Source organism: Encephalitozoon romaleae, chromosome VII (assembly GCF_000280035.1).
Source record: "Encephalitozoon romaleae SJ-2008 chromosome VII, complete sequence".
In the NCBI taxonomy this organism is placed as follows: Eukaryota; Fungi; Microsporidia; family Unikaryonidae; genus Encephalitozoon; species Encephalitozoon romaleae.
Window position 1 is genome coordinate 95,964 of NC_024902.1, and position 16,638 is coordinate 112,601.

The window sequence follows — 16,638 nt, forward strand, 5'->3', positions numbered from 1 at the left end:
GACAGGGCATGGCTACCGAGAAGATGGATGATAATGATTTGAAAATTGCATCATGTACCCTCTGAAATGGACAGACTGGTTAGGAGAGTTTCTCACCAGCTTGGAATATCTCCAAAGGAAACAATGGATATGGTTAGCCAAGCACTTAGGGATCCATCTTATCAGGAAAGACTGGTCGAGATTCTTGGATACGAGATGATGGACGAGATAGAGATGATTTGCAAGAATCAAGAGTACTTTACTTCTCAGGACAAAGTAGTGGACAGAGGATTTTATGTGGAGTATAACTTTCCGGAGTCCATTCCCATAGAAAGTGATGGTTCTGAAATCATTTGCACAGATGCTACTGGAGAGGATCAAAGGTACTTCGATTACAAGACATTTAACAGGGTCCAGTCTAAGGTGTTTAAGGCTGCATATAGAGGTGATGGGAACCTGCTCGTATGTGCACCTACAAGCTCTGGAAAGACAGATGTCGCTCTTCTGTGTGTTCTCAGGGCATTGGGAAAGGGAGACAAGGTCATCTATATAGTTCCAATGAGGGCACTTGCAACGGAAATAGCATCTAAATATAGAAAGAAGCTTGGAGGCCAAAGAGTTGTGGAATACACAGGAGACACCGAAATGAGGGTTGAGGATATGGTAAGATATGATGTAGTAGTATCTACACCCGAGAAGTTTGACGTGGTGACAAGGAAGCAGTACAATGTGTTCCAAGGCAGGATTGGGCTTGTTATACTTGATGAGATTCATATTCTTCAAGACGAGAGAGGACCTGTTGTGGAAGCAATTGTATGCAGGATGTTTAGGCATGTGGAACTTTGGCAAAGGCATATACGCATTGTGGGGCTGTCTGCTACCCTTCCCAACTATTCAGACGTGGGAATGTTTTTGAGAGCTGAACACGTGTTTAGCTTTGACGAAGGATACAGACCTGTCCCGCTTCGGATGTGTGTTGTTGGAATGACAAGAAAAAGCAAGCCTCAACTTGAAGAAGATTTCCTAAGGAGGAAGGTAAAAGAATACCTGGATGATGGAAAGCAGGTTCTAGTGTTTGTTCATTCCAGGGGGGAGACAACCAAAACTGCCAAGCTTTTAAGCGATGAAGATGTAAAGAGAGAAGTGAAGGATGGTGTGGTAGGTGGGGCACTTCTAGAGCTTGTAAGAAGAGGAGTTGGGATACATCATGCCGGACTTCCAAGGAGGATAAGGCTGTATATGGAGGATGAATTTAAGATGAAGAGAATAAAGATACTGGTTACAACATCGACTTTAGCTTGGGGGGTGAATCTCCCAGCATATGCCGTAATAATCAAGGGAACGAGATTCTATGATTCTTCAAAAGGAATGTTTAGTGATATAGGGATTTTAGATGTGCTCCAGATATTTGGAAGGGCAGGGAGACCTCAATTTGACGTTAGAGGAGAGGGGTGCTTGATAACGACAGGGGATAAGATGGATCACTATGTGTCTCTGCTCAAGAACAGCAGAGATGTGGAAAGCAGGCTGCTTCAGCATGTTGCAGATGTAATGAATGCAGAAATCTATTTAGGCACGATTGAGGATGTCAGCACAGCTATGGTGTGGCTGAAGAGTACATTTATGTATATCCGGATGTCTAAGAATCCGATGTGTTATGGGGTGAGCATGGAAGATCTACGTGATGAAAACAAAGCATTGTCTGATTATGTCATTCTTACCTGCAAAAGGTTAGGAGAATGTGGAATGATAAGAATATACAAAAAGAGGATTGGAGACTTCAGGACATGGAAGTTCTGTAGTACAGAGTATGGGAGGATTGCAAGCATGTATTACTTACCACATGAAACAGTAGAAGGATGGCTGAAGGAAATTAGCGACACGCATGATGAAGATGCCATACTTAGACTGTGCTTTGAGTCTAAGGAGCTTTCTTCCCTAGGATATAGAGAAGAAGACGAAGAGACCATCAAAGAGATTTGTTCTGAGTTGGGTGTCATGTATGAAATGTCCATGGGATGTAAGCTTATGGCCCTTGTAAAGGCTCACATCAGGAGATATCCAATAACAAGGTTTTCGCTTGTGTGTGATACGGAGCATGTTGTCAAAAACCTCCGGAGGGTTCTTATGGGGTTGTCTCAAATCTTTATGTTCCAAGGCAAGCACCTGGCAGTTTCAAGATGCTGTATACTATTGAAAAGGATAGAGAGACAAAGAGAAAGACCTTGGAATTGCAATAACAACGCTGCCGTGAGTCTTTCCAGGGCGAATGAGATGGTCAAGATAGAGATTTCTTTGAAAGATAAGGGAGAATACTGGGTTTTTGTGTGGGATGGAGATTTTCTCGTCCACTCTGGCCTTTTTAAGCAGAGAGCCAATTTATTTATAAAGTCGGAGTCCGATGTTCTGAGGATTGAAATTGTTGCCAGAAATGAATGGGAAAGGACAGAAAGAGAATACAAGGTTGATAGAGATACAAGTGTGAAATCTCTGTATTATAATGGAGTCCATGAATGTTCTCAGAAATGGTCTATAGTGGGAGAAAAGCAAGGTTGTGCTCACTTCAATGTCATAAACACCTTCTCTGATCTCCTCAAGGCCACACATGAATGGATATTGAACCATGGAAGTGCTTCTGAACTCAAGATCCTTCTTCTAACTAATAAAAGGATAGACTCTCTCGATCTGAAGAAGGAGAGGCGTGTTCACATCAACTTGTGTTATAGAAAAGAGCTTGAAGATATTTCAGGGGTGAGTGTGGCCTATTTGAGGCCAGATGTTCCTTCCTGGTTTTCTAAGTATATTTTATGTGATTTTTCTCTTCAAATAAGGTTTATACAGGTAGACTGTGGGTTATTTAGAGAAAGGCTACAGTTCATGAATTCTTGTATCACATCGATGGGCAGCTATGAAAACTCGAAGGTTGTCATAGTAGCGCCTGATCCAACTGACATGAGGAATACAGCACGAGATCTCGGTACAAGAATGGTTCTAAGAGAACTATCCCATGGAAAATACAGTCTGAGGGTGAGATGTGGAAATCCCAGAGCAGGAGACACAGGAGTATTTGTGACAGCTTTTAGTAAAAGTTTGGATATAGAGGAGGGGTTTACGGTGATCTTCAAGGGATGTTCTAACTCTGATGGATACTTTCCTGTATTTGAGATATTAAGAATATGTGATTCTAGAGAGGTGTTTATATATGAGAGTAGAGATTATATAGAGTACTTCAGCTGTTGCATATTGAATAGCACCAGGGAATTCTGATTAAAATAATGTTTAATTTCGTATATTTATGAACATAAAGCTTATAGTATGAAGGTGAGTGCTAGGGATATATCATCCTTATCTCCAACGCCCTTAACAGCCTCCTGTGGAGCATCCATGATCAGTAGCAGGCCCCCAAAGGATGCCGTGATAGAGACTCTATTGTCTCTAGGCTCGACACTGTAGATTCTTCCATAGGCCAGATAGAAGCAGTCTATGTTCTCATGAATTCCTCGAAAGATACGTACTTCAACAGCATGGCCCATCTGAAGCTTGCATAAGGTGGTATTGTAGTCAAGGGCAATGGAGATTGTAGGAGATTGCATGTATATCCTTGAGACCTTTGTGTATAGCTTGCCTTCCTTGTCGATATCGGTAATTTTGAAGTTGTCAGCCAAGATCTGCATTGTAGGGTGGAAAAATTTAGGTGTTGAAATACCCTACGATGTCGAGGATTAAGAACGGTAAGGAAGGGGAAGAGGCATATACACTTACCGATGAGTGCCTTGAAGAGCTACTCCCCATTGATTTCTACGATAAGAGTCGGAAGCCAAGGGATGAACAAAAGATCGAGTTTATGGTAGGAAAGGAGAAGAGCATCTTTGAGGGAGAGAGGAGGAGGGATTTTGTGGATATTGTAAGTGCTCTTGAGGTTGAAAACCTGAAAATGGAGGCAGAGATTGGGAGGCTTGCGGAGAAGGAGGATAGGATAGACAAAGAAAACAATGCTCTGAAAGATATTCTTTATGGAATTTTATCGAAGCTTTCTTCTTGATGGATGTGTTTGTTTTTGCTTCTTTATAATTGGATTTTAGCATAAACAAATCATAGGATGGACATAGGAAGAAGGGCACTAAGCGATGAGGAGTTTAGCAATGCTTGGATGACCATAGAAAAGGAACTTCGGAAGCTTTCATCTGGGGACGTGTGCAGTGCACTGGAGATTTACAACAGCATATATGTTATTTGCACGTCTTCCACTCCAAGGCTTGAAAGCAAGTTGTATTGGAAGATAGGAGACTTTGTCTACATGAAAGCTAGGGAGATAAGAAGAGAAATATTTGAGGCCCGAGATTGGATTGAGGAATACAACAAGGGATTCCGGAAGTTCAAGGTGATGGTGTTTGCCATTGATGAGCTGTGTGACTTCCTGAACGAGTGTGTGAAAGGAAGGACTATGAGAGACCTTGGGTTTCTTCTGTGGGAAAGGTGTGTGCTTCAGCAAACGACGAAGTATAAGCACACAACACTTGGATTTGAGTTAGTGAATCAAGAGAGAATCGAGGTTGTTAAGGAAGCAATCGAGTCTTTCCGACTGATTGTTCCCGATCTAAAGAAGCCTATGCTTTACTACACACAGAGATACGAGCAGTTTGCCCTCCAGAAGATTGGGAGCAAGTACATGGAGGAAATTAAGTCTGCATGCTCGGAGGTTGAAAGATACTCGTTTTATGTAAAGGAGAAGATTTGGTACGAGAAAAGTATTCGAGAAAAGATATTTCTTGAGGAATCATGGGAAAAGGTGGAGGAAGTGCTCGAGGAGGTGTTTATACTAAACAAGAAGGATTATCTCTTTAACGAGATCTATGGGATAATGTCGATGTATAAACTTCCAGTTGAGATTCTTGGAAAGGTTTTTAGAGGGGCGGATCATGACAAACACAGTTTTGATTCTGGAGGCTACCGAACAAACGATTTCTATGAGCTACAGGGGGAAGAAGGGGCTAAAAAGTCTCACGGTGATGTCTTTTTGAGGAAGATGTCTGTTCTTTACAGGAATCTGTCTGGACTCAAGTCTGCATATGAAATCTTTAGAGAGGTGTTTACTCGATATATAAGAGAAATGAGTGAGAAGTATATGGATATATACAGCAAGAGTATTGAGACGCTTTATATTTTTCATTGCATGCTCAGACATGTTGTAGATATTGGGTTTCTAGGGGACCAAGAGTATTTCAAGATACTGAAGAAAGAATTTTCAGCCAGTTGCATGAGACTGAAACCGTCTCTAGAGGCAAGGATATTAGAGTTTTCCGAGTGCATTGTAGGAGATAACAGCAACGTATTCAAGTTTCTTGGTGAGGAGTTTGAAAGAAGCACGGCCAAGGGAAGCTTAGGGCTGCCGTTCCTAGGGTCTGGAGATGCTTGTGAAGATGGATCCGAGCTCGGAAGAAGATTTGAAGGAAAGAACGGGTTTCTGAGGCAGGTGTTTGGAACGTTGTATAAAATGGTGGAGAATAAGCATGTGTTCTATGAGTTATATCTTTTGGGGCTTGGAAAGAGGTTACTGGAGAAAAGTCCTAACCTATGCGAGGAGAGAAAATTGATTTCTTTAATGAGGAGAAAGGGCAACCAGGATTTTATAAAAAAGGCGGAGGCCATGGTTGCAGACATAAGCATTTCCCTAAGTTACAATAAGGATAGAGATAGGTTTGTTTGGATTCTGACACAAGCATACTGGCCGCTACAAACAGAGAACTTGTTCATCCAAATTCCAGGACCTCTTGAAATGATAAGAAAAGTATATGATTTGAAGTTCAATAAAAAGAAGTTGCACTGGGCATGGCATTTAGGAAGTGTATGCGTGGAGGTTGGTGGGGTTGAAATCCAAATGAATGTTCCTCAGTATTCCGTTATTAATCTCTTCAATAAGTATGAGCAAGTTGATCTTGAGACTATTCTGAGTTCCGTGAAGATGGGGGCAAAGGTGGCAAACGATGTCCTCAGGTCCTTAGTTGAGGGCAACCTCCTGGTTTGTAGTGGAGGTCTGTACAAGATAGGAGATGTGTCTAGTGCTGAGAAGGATGTCCGAGGTTTGTATTGTAGCGAGAGCATCTGTATGGCACATGAAATAGACAAGAATGTGTATTATCAGTCTCTTGTATCACGTTTGTTGAAGAAAAGAAAGAGGATAGGTTTGGAAGAGATAGCAAAGGAGATTTTATCTGAGCATACTGAAAGGTTTGAGTACGATGAAGCAATCTTCTTGGAGGGGATAAGAACCCTTGGAGATAAAGGAATCATAGAGGACGTAGAAGATGCTTATGTCTATCTGCCCTGATCACCAGGCCTCTTTGGTGTATGTAGCTTTACAAGTAAGATTGTCTAATCCCCATGGCCGAGCTATCGCAGGAAAAGAGGAGGATGTATCTGAAGGAAATAGAGGAGCTCGAGAGGATATTGGAGGATGAAGAAGACGAGCTTAAGAGGATTGTGAGTCCTGAGGGATCCTAACAAATAAAGAGTTTATTCTATAAGGCCTATACTTGGAAAACCTCAGAAGAAGCTAGGCTTTTTTCCGACCAGAAGATTCTTTGCTTCGTTGATTTTGGATGCTATGTATGGGCTTCCACCTCTGTCGGGGTGATTGATCCTCATCATCTGCATGTATCTCTCCATTATGCCTGGGGACTGAGTCTCTATGGAAAGAATCCTGGTTGCTTCATCGATGTCCATCACCGGCTTGAATCCTTTTGGATAGCTTGAGATAGATGGGAGATAGTCTCTGAGCCTCTTAAGCATTCAGGGACCTCATAAAGCCAAAATTTTGGCTCCCCATGGATGTCCAAAAGACCATCGATGCCATCCGATCAAACGACATAGAAACAAACAAGGCAGCCATCGAAACCATATATGCCAACTATGGGCTCTTGAAGGAAGAGGATATTGTTAGGTTGACTCCATCCATAGCCTACTATCTGTGGAAGCTACCAAAGTTTGTTGCTCAAAAGCAGTTTGTTCTAGATCTTCTGTCCCACACAGACCAACGATTGCGGCACAGCATGTTTATGTATCTTATCGACAAATGGAGTGAGATCCAATTAGTAAGGATGGATAAGTTTTACTACATTATGAAGAGGATTCTGGAGTATTATACGGTGGATGTGGAGACCGTCTCTTATTTGTTTAACATCCCCACTGTCATGGAGCTCAAGGCATTCATAATCCGCTGTGTTGTGGACAGGCTTGGTGAGACTAGTGAAGACATGGAACACTTCTTGGCAGAATTCATTTCTAAGTGTCCCCCGGCACTTCTACTTTCTCTTGAGCCTCTTAAGATTAGAAAGGAGATTGCGCTGAAGTATGCAGGAAGCAAGGATGTCGGGAAGAAGAATAGAGAAGCTCTGTGTTCCATGGCTAAATAAAGCACATCGTATTTTGATTCTAGCTTTCATATTTGGCGAAGCTAAATTTGCTTTTGCATTTCTTGCATACAGGAATGAACTTGCAGAACACAGAAAGACATATTGGACATACAAGCCCTAGCAGTATCTGTCTATTATGACAGTAGCAGGTTGCTGGAAACCCCAAGGGTTTTTGACTCCCCCCTGTTCCTAGAAGGGAGAGTAGGAACCTTAAGCACCTATCCTCCGATGTGGAATAATCACCTCCTGTTGATACACAGCATTGGAGAATTGTTTTGTTCTCAAACAATGAAAATGCACTAATTCTTACTCCAAGCCTTTGTGCTGCAAACATGCATTTCAGATACCTCAGATACTCATCCTTTCGTTCCCTCCCAAGTGTAAAGATTACAATTTGCGTTGGCTCATCTTTATGCAAGCATAGTGCATATCCAAGATCTCCAACGTCATAGCCGTGGTTGAACTCCGTTATCTTGTATATTTCCGAAATGTCATTTTCCGAAGAGTCAAAAAGAATATTTTTCCCGCTTACAACTATAAATCGGTTACTGCGGCTCGACTTGTGGTATGCATTCAGGAAGACGATGATGTCATTGAAAAGGTCTCTTGTTGTAAGCTCCCAGTTTTCGTTTTTTAGGTCTATAAGGAGAAAAAGAATCATGAGGGATGGAGACGGATACTGTATATGAATGAAAAAGATGTCAGAAACGGGATTCGAACCCGTGCCTCGATGAGAATACGACCTGAACGTACCGCCTTAGACCACTCGGCCATCCTGACTTAAGTTACCTTTCGAAAGGGGTATCGCTATACTTCGAGCCACCCATCAGATAAACATATATTTGAATGCAAGGGATCCTCCTATTTCTAATGGATGAATGTGATCATCCCATAAGGCTGGGGACATTATGTGGGGTATGTGGGATGGAAATCCAAAAGGATTCACACCTTTTCTGTGCACTATACAATACAGACAATGTCAAGATAACACATAAGGAAGCTGTCTCAATATATAAGGAGAAGATTAAAACTTTAGAGATGCAGATGAAGTTGATTCTGGTCTTAGACCTTGATCAGACTGTTCTTCACACGGCATATGGAGCATCTAGCGAAAAAGGGATAGTGAGATTTACAATGGACGGATGCAAGTACTCTGTAAAGCTAAGGCCCAACCTCAAGCGCATGCTCCGAAAGGTTTCTAGGCTATATGAGATCCATGTGTACACTATGGGAACGAGACCGTATGCAGAAAGGATAGTTAGGATTATTGATCCCACCAGAAAGTATTTTCATGATAGAATAATCACAAGGGACGAAAATCAGGGGGTTTTAGTGAAGAGACTGAGTAGGTTGTTTCCGTATAATCACAAAAACATAGTCATTCTTGATGATAGGGCCGATGTATGGGATTATTGTGAGAATCTGGTTCTAATCAAGCCATTCTGGTATTTCAACCGCGTGGACATCAACGATCCATTGAGGTTGAAGAGAAAGATAGAAAAGGAATCGGAAGAGTGCAAGGAGCTTGGAGACTCTGTGAGAAAGAGAAAGAAGGTTGAAGAGGTCGAAGACACCCAGGTTATTTCAAAGCTGGATGGGATGGCACTAGAGTATTCTTCTGGAGAATCGTCAGTCCAGGAGGATGCCAAAGGGGTGGGAGAAAGGAAGACAAAAGAAGGATTTGAAGGTGATAATGAATTGGTGAGGATGGCAAGGTTCCTAAGAAAAGTTCATAGGAAATACTTTTCAAGCAAGCACAGAAATGTGAAGAAGGTCCTAAGGAGAATCAGAAAGAAAATCTTCGACGGGGACCGATTTTACGTTGTAGGGCCTACTAACAGAGTGTGGCTAATGAAAGTGATAGAGATGCATGGGGGAATAATAAGTGGACTTGGGAATGAAGTTGATTTTATAGTTTCTTCTTGTTTGGAAGAAGCAAGAGAACTAGCGCAAAAGATTGAATGTGTTGTGGTGTCACCAAAGTGGATATCGGATTGTGTGTATTCTCTGAAAAGAGTTGGCCATGGAAGATATGTTATATGCGATTGCAGGGCCAAGGATGAATATGAGGAGGAGCTTGAGAAGCTCTTTACATAGATTATATCTATTTATGGCAAAAAATGATATAAATTAATACTTTTGATTAGAAATGGTTCACAAATTTATTGACATATGAATTTGTTTGAGTTTTGTTACAACTTAAATGAAGCCCATGGAAGAGATGATGCAGTGCATGTTAGGTGCAGTTATAAGAAGCAATGTAATACAGATGATTCTTCTTTATTCGGTGTTTTATTTTACCATGTGTGCAAGACGGCCAGATGTGTTCTATAGTGGAAGTAAAAGAGACTCTGTACTTAAGATGTTAAGCCTTCACAAGAACTACTACCCCCTCTTTTTTGCGCCTTTTGGAACCATTCAAACCGTTCTTCAGCTATTTCGAAGATCTATTGTTCCCCCAGGGAGGATAAGCCTTCGGGTAGAGGTACCTCATAATGGGCATATTCTGCTTGATCTTGTAGAGACGGACAGAATGGCAGGAAAGAATGCTTTATTAGTCCATGGATTCAACGGATCTGGGGATTCGACTTATATGAGAGGGTTGGCTGGGCATCTTTCCAGGGAGGGATACAGGGTCTTCTGTTTCAATGCAAGGGGGATCAAATCTAAACTCGACAGCCCGGTGTTTTTCCATATAGGATGGACTGTAGACTTGAAGGCAACTGCCGAATTTATTCTTCGTAACTATCCTGGAACATTGGAGATATTTGGATTCAGTATGGGTGCCAGTTGGGTGACCAAGTTCTTTGGGGAGGAGAAGCTTGATCCTAGGATAGTTAAGGGAGGTGCGGTGTGCCTCCCATTCGACTTCTTCAAAATAGGGATCCACTTTCTGAAGAATCCGTACACCAGGTTCTTCAACAAGCTGTTGGCAATAAATTTTGTAAAATACATGAACAGAAACAAGGAAGTGTTCAAGAGTGCAGGATACGATACAGATATAATAAAAAAGTGCAGCAGTGTTCAGCAGATAGACATGATGGTAACAACAAAGATTTTTGACATCAAGGATGTCAACGAGTATTACAAGAACCAATCATGTGTGAACTACATTGAAAAGATAAATGTTCCCTTCATCATAATCAATACATATGATGACCCGATCATTCCTGCATTTTCTATAGACAAGGAGATGTGTATGCGAAACAAGAACATACTGTTAGTAATAGCTCATAAAGGAGGTCATCTAGGCTTTCTGTCAAACAGGCTTGATAGGACTTGGGCAGAGGATGTTTTGATAGACTTTGTTAATCATTTCTGAAAGGATATTGGAAGTGGGTATAGTAATGATTAAACTATAGTGTTTATATATTTATGTCTTCTCGAGGGCATGGTTTAAATCTCAGAGGTCAAACCCTCTTGTAGCCAACTCGCATCGGACAATTTCTCTATACACTTCTTCGATCCCATCAAGATCCAAAGGGTTAAGCTTGACCATCCTTAGGATCTTACCTTCACAGTCCTTTAGAACAGGCCTGGATCCTTCTGGCATTTCATCGTTGACTTGATTTATTATCTTCTTCAGATGCATCAAATAGTTCGGGCCAACAACTTTTTTTTTGTGTGCCACACTACAGTTGAGCTTGAATTCAAGGCAGTCCAGGATCTCTTTTGTGGGCAGTCTTTCCTTGATGTGAAAAACAGGAGTGTCATGCTTTGAAGATGAAAGCTCTCCATCAGCCAGTATACAGTACGAAGTCTCGTTACGTTTTGCTAGACAATAGATCTCATACCTCTGTGGCTTCATTTCACAGTTTTCTATTATGTATGCCGTACCCGGGTCCATATTGCTCAGCTTACTTCTTATGATTCTGAACTCATCGTCTAAATGGACTACCCGGAAGTGTGCAGACAGGTATGTGCTTAGCTCCTCTAGATACATCTTCGACCTTCCCAATAGGATTATAACAGGCATCGAAGGGTTTCCCATTGCCAGGATAAGATTGTCTAGTAATACCCTGTGTGAAACGGGTGGTGTGGCCAACCAGACCTTCTGTGTTTCAATATCGAACGCAGAGGTTTCGTCCCATGAAACAGTCACGTTTCGTGTTTGAGAATAAATAGCAAGAAGAAAGAGACTCAAAGCCAATATGCTACTGTCTCTGGTATTCCCTGTTATGGTGTTGGGAGAAAAGTTTGATGGTTATGGGCCCACAGCATTCGATGTCTCCCTAAGCCCAGACATTCCCATTGAGGAGCTTACAGGATATGGTACAAAGCACACTAAGGAACGAGGGAACAAAGGGTTTGGAGACCTGAGTTTGGTGGACTTCAATATGGAGACAGAAGATAGTTTTGACAGGAACAAGCTGGTTGATATAGCTTGGAACATTTTGGATTCCTCCCATGGAACAGTCATGGCGATGCAATCCATCAGGAAGGGAGAGGCAGATGCCTTGTCCATAAAAACCCTTGGGCACTACGAAATGTTAAACTTGTCAGAAGGCTCTTCCAATGTCCAGGAGGCACCGATAACATATCTTCCAATTGTCTTCGACACGCTGGTTCTTGACCATAAGAAAAGTGGATACGTTCGAGATCCGGAAAACAGCAAGATCATCTATGCAAGCTGGGCAATCTTCGAGCACAAGAAGACCAAGAGATGGTTCACTGTTGTGAATGTCGATATGTACAGTGCATTCTCTGAGAAGACAGATGTCGAAATGGCAAATCTCTTAGAAGACATGAACAAGGAGCATACAGTAGAAAGCAACCCTGTGTTCTTTATGGGGCGTATCAATGCAATTTCTGAGAAGCTGCAAAAGGTAATTGATGACAAATACACAAATCCTTTGGATGCAGATAAGAATGCAAAGGAAGGGCCCAGGTTCACCATGAAGAACCTCCCGGATATTCTTGGCAATTTCCAGAGGGACTTTGTGTTAGTTAGAGATGCAACGTCCCAAGTGGTGAAGATCAACTATGCAAGAATACTAAGAAAAGGGATTTCCACTCTTCACTATCCTATCCATGTAATAGCGTCATTTGGGGGGAGCCAGAACTCCACACCCCCGGCAGCTTGAATAATAATAAAACCACCTTTTGCGATGTCTTTGGATAATTTTTCGATAAAAGTAGTCCCTTCATGATTGAAGGTGTATCTGTGTTTTCTGGACACAACATCCCTAAAGGGTCTGGAATCTACAGAGTGATGAATGATGGCAGGACTGTTCTGACAGCATCCAACAAGGAGAGGAAGCTTATCCAGCGCAAGATCAATCCCCGAGACATAAGGTGGACGACGACAAGCCGAGAGTTCTTTGGAAAAGAATCCCAGTATGTGGTTGAGAAAATGAATGTGCAAAAGGTAAAGATTGTCCGTGGGTTCAGGCACATTAGCGCTAGCTCGTTTGAAAAGGCCAGGCAAGCAGGATCTTCAAAGAAATGAAATCGCTTTATTTTTACGTCTTATCTTATCTTCTCCATTGAAATTGAAAAGTTTTGACTTTCTATAAACAAAGCATGTGTGCTGAGGACCGCCAAAGATGTTTCCTGGATAGTTCTCTCCCAAGCCTACCTGAGCTTCGATTCAGTATGATACATAATGGAAAGGAGTACAGAAACTCCATTCTGTCTGGAAAGGTAGTTACGGGATTAAGAGAAGCACTTGAAGATAGATACAAATATTCCACTACATGGAAGCTTCTTTTTTCTACCTTTGAAGATGGATTTTCCTACAGAACATTTCTCGAAAGCTTTGAGGAAGATGGATGGCCCTTTGTGCTTGCTTGCAAGACAAGAGAAGGAGAGTTGCTTGGGGCATTTTTTGAGGATAGAATCAGGATATCCAGGGCTGTATATGGAAAGCCCTCTACATTTCTATTCACAACAGCCAAGAATAAGGCAGTCCAGCCAGAAGACATCTCAACAGATAATGAACTGATGATTTTCACTATGTCGAAGAATAAGGAAGCGAATATATATTGCTGTCCAGACTTCCTTGCATTTGGTTGCAGTGGAGAAAAATTTGGACTGCTAATAAATAAGTCACTACTCGATGGAGAAACATATCCAATAGAGACCTTTGGAAACCATCCGCTTGCATCCAAGTCTCATTTCAGGATATCTTATATCGAGCTGTGGCTTATTCAAATATAAACGTTAGAGTTCTGTTTATGTATAGATCTTTAAAAAATCCAAAGGCAGTCAAGTACACTTTAATATACCCTTGGCAAGAAGTTATGAGGACATTAGAACAGATCTTGGTATTTTGCTGCGACAGCTACAAACCTCCCATATGTTTCCATATCAAACTCATTTCCAATAGGGAAAACGCTGTTTTCGACGACCACACCATTCTCTACAATCCCATTGACTCTGACTATTCCAGTTTTGTAAGACTCAATGCTCCGATGCCTCACCTGTATTTCTTTGTCCATGCATTTCAAAATTACCACCCCATCCTCAACGCTTTCAAACCTTCCTATTATCGTGACGTCTTGTCCCTCGTAGTTCTCAACATCTAATGGATGCATGGGGATAGAATATGAAATTGCAAAAATCATCCCCAACAGAAATGGCTTTGGAACTCAGAGCTTTATGTCTAAGCAGAAACACGACAATAGAGATGATAAAGGACCGGGGATACACAACAACACAAGAAGTGCAGTCGCTTGAGTCTTTTCATGAGAGGTATCCGTTTGCTCTTACAAAGAGGTCGACATTGAATTTTGTCTGTGTCGACGTGGACAGACCCGTGGGAATACACTTTGGGGATGATGAGAAGATGGGTAAGAAGGGATTTGAGGGGCTTCTGTCCCAATATGAAAAGGACAATATATTCCACTTGATCCTGATTCTCCCACAATTTCCTAGTCCTACTGTGATGTCGATGATATCCCTGAATCCTAAGTTCAACGTCGAGATTTTCCTGGTGGAAGAGATGGTATTCAACAAGACAAAGCATTCGTGGGTTCCTCCACACAGAATCTTGTCTCGTGAGGAAAAGGAAAATGTTTTGAAGGCCTTGAAGCTTGGGCCTGGAGATCTTCCCAGGATTCTGAAGAGCGATGTGATTGCTCGATACTATGGAGCAAAGCGGGGAGACGTTATGGAGATAGTTAGAAGGTCGAGGACGGCTGGGGAATCTATCTATTACAGAATTGTTGTTGAGAGGTAGAATAAAGAGTTGTTTTAGTTTATATACTAACTATCTGTTGTACCCTAGAAATGGATAAGATTCTTCAAGAGCTACTCCTAGACACAAGATTTACAACAAATAAGATACCCAAGGTGTTCCTGGTAAGGAGGGTGGGCCTTGGATACAGCATGAGATTGAAAAGATTAGAACGAGATATCATTAAACCCTGTCTCAAAATGGGAAGAAGGAAGGAAGAGGCCCATCCTCTTCAAGAAAAGGAAGAGGATGTTGGGAGGTCAGAGTCTGTCAAGAAAAGGACTGTGTGTAGAAAGCATTGAGGCACGAGTTTTGATGGAAAGTCGATTTGTTGCCAAAACAAAAGCCCTTAGGAATGGGAAAAGCAAGAAAGGCCTATGAACTAGAGATCACGAAGATATTGGCCAAAACCATGCAAAGCAGCTATAGGAAAAAACAGGTTGAAGAGCTTGTTTCAAGGATTCTTCAGAAAATACAGTGCATTATCGGGCCCGCCAAAACCCATGAAGAAATAGAAGCTTTGAAGGCCGAGTTCATGGCATTGAAGCAAGAGGCATACTCTCTTATGAAATCCTAAATGAAGAACCATCTTGTTTATTGAATATTAAATGGATGGCCAAATGAGTCGCTTCTATCTGTAATTCTTCCACTCGCCTTTTCCTTCCTTTGAGTAGTAATCCATCAGGTACTCTCCTCCTTGGTAGAATACTTCGAAAGGCGACAATAGAGGCTTTTTGAATAATGTCCCCCAGTCTATGCTAAGTCTAGGGCATGATATCTGGACAAAACTATCTATGAAATCATATCTCTCAAGCTTTTTTGGGCTTATTTCATCAAGCATCAAAAGGTAAATATCATACTTCTTCAGCTTATCCACTACACTTCTTAGGATGCTCCTATTCCCCTGCCTTCCAAGAGACCCCAATATCACTCCAAACGATCTCCCATTTAATGCCCTTCCAATTGCTGACCTCCTGGCACTTATCATTGTATGGTAATCATAAGATTCCTGTGTCATCCTCCTGTTGAACGGGCAGTACTTGTAGAATTTTAGATGCGGATTTCTTATCATTGCCCCTTCCAAGTGGAATCTACCGTCTCCTATGGAAACAACTGCAGAGACTCCCTCAATTCGTGGGGAGGTGCATCCTAATACCTCCCCACTGCTCAAAGGTCTCACCTGCGGAAGAATACATTCAACCCCATCCTTCTCTTCACTTAGAACTCTTCTCAGCTTGTTTATGCTTGAGTTGTACTGGATGGTCCCTATCACAGCTATCTTCCCTTCGAAGTTCCTCCTTATCATTTCAGCTGCATGGTCTATGTCTATTCTGATATCCACAAAAACATAAAGAACCTTTGTATTCATCTCTCCCACCGGTACAAGACATGAGTGCCCATAATGTACAAGAAGATCGGAATCAATGCTCTCATCGTCTACACAACACCCTCCATAAACAACATCGTTCAGAATCACACACTCTGCATCAGTGTATTTCTCTATAATATCTATTATCACAAAGGAGTATTTCAAAAGCCCATCTGGGAATTGCAATGTCACCTTCTTTGCATTTAGTCTTCCAATAGTTTTCACCACCTTCGCCATCTCAAAGTTGTAGTTGCTTGGAAGATACATGCGGCTCTCTGGGATTTCTTTTTGTTCGAGCACCACCATGATGTCCTCGGGGGTTGTCTATTTGTGGCTGGAATTCTCAATCCCAGAATGGACCCGGAGATGCTGTTGAGAAATGAGGAGGACAAGGCTCTTCTGATGGGTAAGCTTGAAGGTCTGATGGAGAAGTATGGCTTTGATAGGAAGATAGAGGAATTTGTAGACAATGCTGTAAGCGGAAAGCTGCCTGATGTGGTAGATGTCAATCAGATATTTGACAAACTTTATGATTTCGTGATAGTAAACCTGCCTCCAGAAGTCCAGGAGGCGTTCTACTACGATGTAAGGAACTTTATAGAAAAGAGCACTAGGTCTGAGAACCAATAAATGATATCCTTAACTCCTGTTTCATTTTTGATGCCTCAAAGGCAAGACACGTTTCGAATAGTTATTGATAA

At 41.8% G+C, this 16,638-nt stretch overlaps 16 protein-coding genes and 1 non-coding gene across 17 annotated transcripts; 11 read left to right on the forward strand and 6 right to left on the reverse strand.

Moving 5' to 3' along the window:
* Window positions 1-66: 66 nt before the first annotated feature.
* On the forward strand, window positions 67-3,246 carry EROM_070780 (Ski2-like ATP-dependent RNA helicase; the record flags this gene model as incomplete). Its single annotated transcript, XM_009266551.1, has 1 exon — window positions 67-3,246. The coding sequence occupies one exon, from the start codon at window positions 67-69 to the stop codon at window positions 3,244-3,246; it is 3,180 nt and encodes a 1,059-aa protein (XP_009264826.1).
* A 41-nt stretch (window positions 3,247-3,287) lies between these two features.
* Window positions 3,288-3,653, reverse strand: EROM_070790 (RNA polymerase subunit 8-like protein; the record flags this gene model as incomplete). Its single annotated transcript, XM_009266552.1, has 1 exon — window positions 3,288-3,653. One exon carries the CDS (start codon window positions 3,651-3,653, stop codon window positions 3,288-3,290), a length of 366 nt encoding a protein of 121 aa, XP_009264827.1.
* Window positions 3,654-3,691: 38 nt separating this feature from the next.
* EROM_070800 (hypothetical protein) lies at window positions 3,692-4,021 on the forward strand (the record flags this gene model as incomplete). Its single annotated transcript, XM_009266553.1, has 1 exon — window positions 3,692-4,021. The coding sequence occupies one exon, from the start codon at window positions 3,692-3,694 to the stop codon at window positions 4,019-4,021; it is 330 nt and encodes a 109-aa protein (XP_009264828.1).
* A 57-nt stretch (window positions 4,022-4,078) lies between these two features.
* EROM_070810 (E3 ubiquitin ligase subunit cullin) lies at window positions 4,079-6,307 on the forward strand (the record flags this gene model as incomplete). The annotated part of the gene is made up of 1 exon (XM_009266554.1): window positions 4,079-6,307. One exon carries the CDS (start codon window positions 4,079-4,081, stop codon window positions 6,305-6,307), a length of 2,229 nt encoding a protein of 742 aa, XP_009264829.1.
* A 496-nt stretch (window positions 6,308-6,803) lies between these two features.
* EROM_070820 (hypothetical protein) lies at window positions 6,804-7,391 on the forward strand (the record flags this gene model as incomplete). Its single annotated transcript, XM_009266555.1, has 1 exon — window positions 6,804-7,391. One exon carries the CDS (start codon window positions 6,804-6,806, stop codon window positions 7,389-7,391), a length of 588 nt encoding a protein of 195 aa, XP_009264830.1.
* A 19-nt stretch (window positions 7,392-7,410) lies between these two features.
* On the reverse strand, window positions 7,411-8,052 carry EROM_070830 (RNA polymerase II transcription; the record flags this gene model as incomplete). Its single annotated transcript, XM_009266556.1, has 1 exon — window positions 7,411-8,052. One exon carries the CDS (start codon window positions 8,050-8,052, stop codon window positions 7,411-7,413), a length of 642 nt encoding a protein of 213 aa, XP_009264831.1.
* Window positions 8,053-8,090: 38 nt separating this feature from the next.
* On the reverse strand, window positions 8,091-8,171 carry EROM_070835. The gene has a single exon. It is a non-coding gene; the product is annotated as a tRNA-Leu (tRNA).
* Window positions 8,172-8,261: 90 nt separating this feature from the next.
* Window positions 8,262-9,488, forward strand: EROM_070840 (Fcp1-like phosphatase; the record flags this gene model as incomplete). The annotated part of the gene is made up of 1 exon (XM_009266557.1): window positions 8,262-9,488. The coding sequence occupies one exon, from the start codon at window positions 8,262-8,264 to the stop codon at window positions 9,486-9,488; it is 1,227 nt and encodes a 408-aa protein (XP_009264832.1).
* Window positions 9,489-9,603: 115 nt separating this feature from the next.
* On the forward strand, window positions 9,604-10,713 carry EROM_070850 (alpha/beta hydrolase fold protein; the record flags this gene model as incomplete). Its single annotated transcript, XM_009266558.1, has 1 exon — window positions 9,604-10,713. The coding sequence occupies one exon, from the start codon at window positions 9,604-9,606 to the stop codon at window positions 10,711-10,713; it is 1,110 nt and encodes a 369-aa protein (XP_009264833.1).
* An 81-nt stretch (window positions 10,714-10,794) lies between these two features.
* On the reverse strand, window positions 10,795-11,382 carry EROM_070860 (hypothetical protein; the record flags this gene model as incomplete). Its single annotated transcript, XM_009266559.1, has 1 exon — window positions 10,795-11,382. The coding sequence occupies one exon, from the start codon at window positions 11,380-11,382 to the stop codon at window positions 10,795-10,797; it is 588 nt and encodes a 195-aa protein (XP_009264834.1).
* Window positions 11,383-11,542: 160 nt separating this feature from the next.
* On the forward strand, window positions 11,543-12,475 carry EROM_070870 (hypothetical protein; the record flags this gene model as incomplete). Its single annotated transcript, XM_009266560.1, has 1 exon — window positions 11,543-12,475. The coding sequence occupies one exon, from the start codon at window positions 11,543-11,545 to the stop codon at window positions 12,473-12,475; it is 933 nt and encodes a 310-aa protein (XP_009264835.1).
* Window positions 12,476-12,537: 62 nt separating this feature from the next.
* EROM_070880 (60S ribosomal protein L24) lies at window positions 12,538-12,840 on the forward strand (the record flags this gene model as incomplete). The annotated part of the gene is made up of 1 exon (XM_009266561.1): window positions 12,538-12,840. The coding sequence occupies one exon, from the start codon at window positions 12,538-12,540 to the stop codon at window positions 12,838-12,840; it is 303 nt and encodes a 100-aa protein (XP_009264836.1).
* Window positions 12,841-12,914: 74 nt separating this feature from the next.
* Window positions 12,915-13,550, forward strand: EROM_070890 (oxidation resistance protein; the record flags this gene model as incomplete). The annotated part of the gene is made up of 1 exon (XM_009266562.1): window positions 12,915-13,550. One exon carries the CDS (start codon window positions 12,915-12,917, stop codon window positions 13,548-13,550), a length of 636 nt encoding a protein of 211 aa, XP_009264837.1.
* Window positions 13,551-13,642: 92 nt separating this feature from the next.
* Window positions 13,643-13,957, reverse strand: EROM_070900 (hypothetical protein; the record flags this gene model as incomplete). Its single annotated transcript, XM_009266563.1, has 1 exon — window positions 13,643-13,957. The coding sequence occupies one exon, from the start codon at window positions 13,955-13,957 to the stop codon at window positions 13,643-13,645; it is 315 nt and encodes a 104-aa protein (XP_009264838.1).
* Window positions 13,939-14,571, forward strand: EROM_070910 (DNA-directed RNA polymerase I; the record flags this gene model as incomplete). The annotated part of the gene is made up of 1 exon (XM_009266564.1): window positions 13,939-14,571. One exon carries the CDS (start codon window positions 13,939-13,941, stop codon window positions 14,569-14,571), a length of 633 nt encoding a protein of 210 aa, XP_009264839.1.
* Window positions 14,572-14,923: 352 nt separating this feature from the next.
* On the forward strand, window positions 14,924-15,145 carry EROM_070920 (hypothetical protein; the record flags this gene model as incomplete). The annotated part of the gene is made up of 1 exon (XM_009266565.1): window positions 14,924-15,145. One exon carries the CDS (start codon window positions 14,924-14,926, stop codon window positions 15,143-15,145), a length of 222 nt encoding a protein of 73 aa, XP_009264840.1.
* Window positions 15,146-15,199: 54 nt separating this feature from the next.
* Window positions 15,200-16,243, reverse strand: EROM_070930 (diphthamide synthase subunit DPH2; the record flags this gene model as incomplete). Its single annotated transcript, XM_009266566.1, has 1 exon — window positions 15,200-16,243. One exon carries the CDS (start codon window positions 16,241-16,243, stop codon window positions 15,200-15,202), a length of 1,044 nt encoding a protein of 347 aa, XP_009264841.1.
* Window positions 16,244-16,638: the final 395 nt, after the last annotated feature.